We start from the raw sequence: 4,298 nt of genomic DNA on the forward strand, positions 1-4,298 counted from the left end.
AAAAAATAAATAGTGCTTACCTCTCTGTATTTTTTAAAGAACAATAATTTACCCTCTATGAGTTTTAAAAAAGCAACAATTTACCTCCCTATATAAGGAGGTAAATTGCTTCATTTTAAAAAGTATAGAGGGATAAATTACTTTTTTCATAGGGGGATAAATTACTTTTCAATATCACAGGGAGATAGATTGCTATTCACTCTATTTTGATGTCATATCAATATATGATCAATGTGTTGTTCTTCTTAAAATTAAGAAAATGTATTTAAACTAAATTATAAAAATCAGACCAAATATATAATACACGCAAAAGTGTGACATCAACTGTATGACAGAAAAATAAGATATTATGATTTTTCTCGAAAAAATATTTATTAATTCACTCGTTGTATTTTTGTCAATAAGTCATTGACACTTAAAATAACATATTTAGGGGTATGAGATTTTTGTTAAAAGAAAGTGAATAGTTAATATCAAATATCAAACGATCAAGTTAAATTAGTAAAAATCAATCATTTCTATTACATTTATTGTTTTAATTTTCATTCTAAGTAATATTCTTTAGTGCAATACACTTATTTTCCAATAATTTATTTAAAAAAAATAAAAGGTGAAGTAATGTAAATATCATGGCTTCACCTGTTTTTTCTGAGTTAATTATTTTCTTATTATAAAAAAAATTTATTTTATTATAATTTTTTTTAAAATAATAACACAAACATGACGAGTCGCGATTTGAAATTGCGACTCGTCATTAAATTAATGCCAAAAAATGCAAAATTCCCCAAGTCGGGAAACAAAACCCCGACTTCAAGTCGGGATTTTGAATCCCGACTCCAAGTCGGGATTCTGAAACCCAACTTGGGAATTCTGCTTTTTTTTTTTCGTTTAAATTATTATTATATAATTTAATTTATATATAATTAATTTTAACAACATAATAAAATCCAAAATTAATAAAATTAACATTGCATTAACTTAAAAAATTACAATTAAGGGTACAAATGTAATAGTTATTTATTTTGTACAATTGTAAAAAATTACATTAAATGTATAAATGTAAAAGTGTATATTTTTGTACAATTGTAAAAAATACAAAAAATATACAATTAATCCTGACTACCCGGTACTGGCACATCCGATTGTGTTGAAGAATTTCTTTGTTGTGCTTGTTGTCGTGCACTCCTTTGCGCCCAATCCATCTCCTTGTGAATACGTGTTGTTTGATTTCGACCAGGGCGCGAAGAGATGCGAATAGTAGGATCGTGGACCAACTCAAATCCCGGTACATCCCAATAATCTTCGGAATGTACAGGTTCAAATGACTTAGAATATGTATTCTTATAACTCATTATATCGTAACAATCCTTCACCATTGATGCAGCATTAATCATGAATACAGCGCATACCTTTTGAGCGTGACTGCAAAGTATACCAAATTGAGTCCATTTGCCGCAAGAACATTCTCGGTTCGCAATTTTGACAACATGGGTGTTGACTCCATGTCCACCGTGACGTCTTATAACAACCGAGGTGGACTGTTGGAACTGATGGTATTTGGTGATGGTATGTTCAACAGAATTTTGATGCCAACGTGTGAACATCTTATATGCAAAATCCGTCCACAGTTGGTTGTTGGTCAACATTACAGTACTTCTTGCTAACCTCTCACGGAAATAATGGACACTTCGCTGAAACGTCATCTCAGCAATTGCTGTCAACGGTAGGCGGCGAGCCCCTTTCAATACTCCATTTATGCATTTCGACATATTTATCGTCAGAATTTCGCATCGCCATCCACCGTCATGTGATGCTGTCCATTTTTCCTTGTCGATCCTATCTAACCACTGAAACGCCTCGAGGGACTGGCTCTTTATCTCCTCCATAATGCGATTGAATTTTCTGATCTGATATTCAGAGCCAACTCTCCAACAAAGATCCTTCAACACAACATTTTTGTATTTACTATTGAAATTGGAACACACATGCCGTAAGCAATATCGGTGCACGCCGTTAGGTGGCATGAAATCTGGACATTCACGTACAGCTCTTGTGATACCAGCATGGCGGTCAGAAATAAGGCAGATACCCCGTCGCCCTCGTATAATGTGTCTGCTCAATTGTCTAAGAAACCACTTCCAAGATAAAAGTGATTCTTCATCGATAATAGCAAAAGCAAGATGAAGTACCTGTTGATTTCCATCCATGGCAGCAGCAATCAACATCTTGTGCTTGTACTTTGTGTATAGATGGGTCCCATCTACACTGATAAGGTTGTGACAATGTTGGAACCCTTCAATACACGGCTTGAACGCCCAAAATACGTACCCTATCACATATGCACCGGTTGATGTGTCGCGGGCTTTATGTTGCCATTCAACAATCGTTCCTGGATTATATTTTTGGAGAGCTCCCAAGTGTTTGGGTAGCTTTTGAACGGAGCTCTCCCATGTGCCATAAATCATCTCACGTGCCATTTTCAAACTGTACCATGCCTTTTGATATGCTATATCGTATCCGGTATGGTCTTTCACAGTCTGGATGACATGCTTGATTCCGTACGACGGGTTGCATTTTACATGTCCTAACAATAAAGAAGCAACATATACTCTATCTAAATTACCGTGTTCGAGGGACATTTGATTCAATATACATGTATGGTCCACTCCGTATTTTGTTATTGTCCACCTTCCCATTTTTGGTTTGTAAATGCCTCGCAGCTCCCATCTACACCGCATAGCTGAAAAAATAAACACGAATCAGTCGAATAATTTTGTATGCTTAGACATATACGACAAATATATATATATATATATATATATACCTTCGGTGGTATGCCTACACAATACTTTCCACTTGGTCTTTGAACTCTCAGGTACCCAGTACTCGCGTCGGGTATATCGTATTGAGTGATCTTTCACCGCCTCGATTAAAGCTTCTTTATTTTTGAAAAGCATTCCCGCATCAAGTCTGCCTTCGTTTTTGTCATAAAATTTTACATACCTTAAGTTCGGTACATCAATGGAATCCACTGGTACCTCCGGGAATGTTTGTTCAAAAAATGGTATGGAGCGGTAAAATGTTTCCTGAGAAGTTCGTTGTGGCGTAACCGGTTGAGAGGATGTTGACGTACCTTGTGCAACATTTTCGGCGACAACATTTATGTCAACATCTTCTATTCCATCCTCAGGTGGAATTGGGTAATCCACTTCATCCGGTTCGGAAGCTGCATCTGATTCATTAGCCAGGCTGTCCGCAATAGGGTCTTCTGGCTCAGCAATGTGTTGTGCAGAAGTTGATATAAAATGGGAGGTGGATGGAGTATGTGAGTGGGTGGGCTCTGTGTAATTAAGTTCAATATTATCGAGCCCTTGTGTGACAGACACCACATTCGGAGTATAACAATCTGTATCATAATTTGATGTGCCTGCACCAAAATCGGGGTTAGAAGTACCTGCATCGAAATTAGAGTTATAGGTACCTGTGAAATTTTCGTAGTTGGAGGATGACGGAAATCCTTGGCTCGATAACATCGCCATGTATTCCCCCCATTGTTGACTCATTTGTGAGTTGTCATCCACCAACTGTCGGGAATCGAAAGCTCCCCAACCTCGGCCAATTTGTGGAGCATCGTCGTGCTGGATTTCCACCATTTCGACAAATATTTCCATTAGTGGAAATCCAGCTGTAGGATCAGTAAAGAATGACAATGTATCGTCATCCTTTATTGGTATCAGTGTTTCCTTAATTCGCCCTAGGTATTGGCACGAATGTTTTGCAGAAACATTCAACGAAAATCGGGAGCTATCAACACCAATTTTTTTGTAGATTTTTGATAAAAATTTATCATAACTGGATGAACGAGGGATCCTCATCGCTGCAATGGGCGTCTGATCATATGTAACAGACCATCCATCGCTCGATAATTCACCACCAAAAAATAGGAAAATCTCAATGCGAGAAGATGAAGAAACCATTTTGTTGCAAGTTTGTACGTAAAAATGAGGAACAAGATATGAATATGTTGTAAGAAAAATCTCAATGCTTGAAACAAGATGACGGAAACAAGGGACGGATGCATATATATAGGCGGGTAGTAATGCATTTATTCAGATAGGTCGCCTACCTGCCTTTAAGAAGGCTGGTATGCGACCTATAAAGGCTGGTACCTACCAGCCTTTAAAGAGACATATATATATATGTACATATATAAATACATATTATATAAATATATATTATACAAATATAATATATATATTATATATAATAATATATAATATATAATAAATATATATATA

General features: G+C 36.2%; 1 protein-coding gene across 1 annotated transcript; it reads right to left on the bottom strand.

The window, feature by feature from the left end:
- Positions 1 to 1,109: 1,109 nt before the first annotated feature.
- On the bottom strand, positions 1,110 to 3,977 carry LOC105158539 (uncharacterized). The gene is made up of 2 exons (XM_088878144.1): positions 2,825 to 3,977; positions 1,110 to 2,740 (listed from the first exon to the last, which is right to left on the bottom strand). Exons 1-2 carry the CDS (start codon positions 3,975 to 3,977, stop codon positions 1,110 to 1,112), a joined length of 2,784 nt encoding a protein of 927 aa, XP_088734270.1.
- Positions 3,978 to 4,298: the final 321 nt, after the last annotated feature.

Source organism: Sesamum indicum, linkage group LG3 (assembly GCF_026168435.1).
Source record: "Sesamum indicum cultivar Baizhima isolate 11 linkage group LG3, ASM2616843v1, whole genome shotgun sequence".
NCBI classification, from domain to species: Eukaryota; Viridiplantae; Streptophyta; class Magnoliopsida; order Lamiales; family Pedaliaceae; genus Sesamum; species Sesamum indicum.

Bases quoted from the DNA above. Each gene is read 5' to 3' on its own strand.
- LOC105158539 (XM_088878144.1), bottom strand. From the start codon at position 3,977: ATGGTTTCTTCATCTTCTCGCATTGAGATTTTCCTATTTTTTGGTGGT. The intron at 2,741-2,824 runs GTATATATATAT...TTATTTTTTCAG, and splicing joins GTGTAGGCATACCACCGAAG to CTATGCGGTGTAGATGGGAG.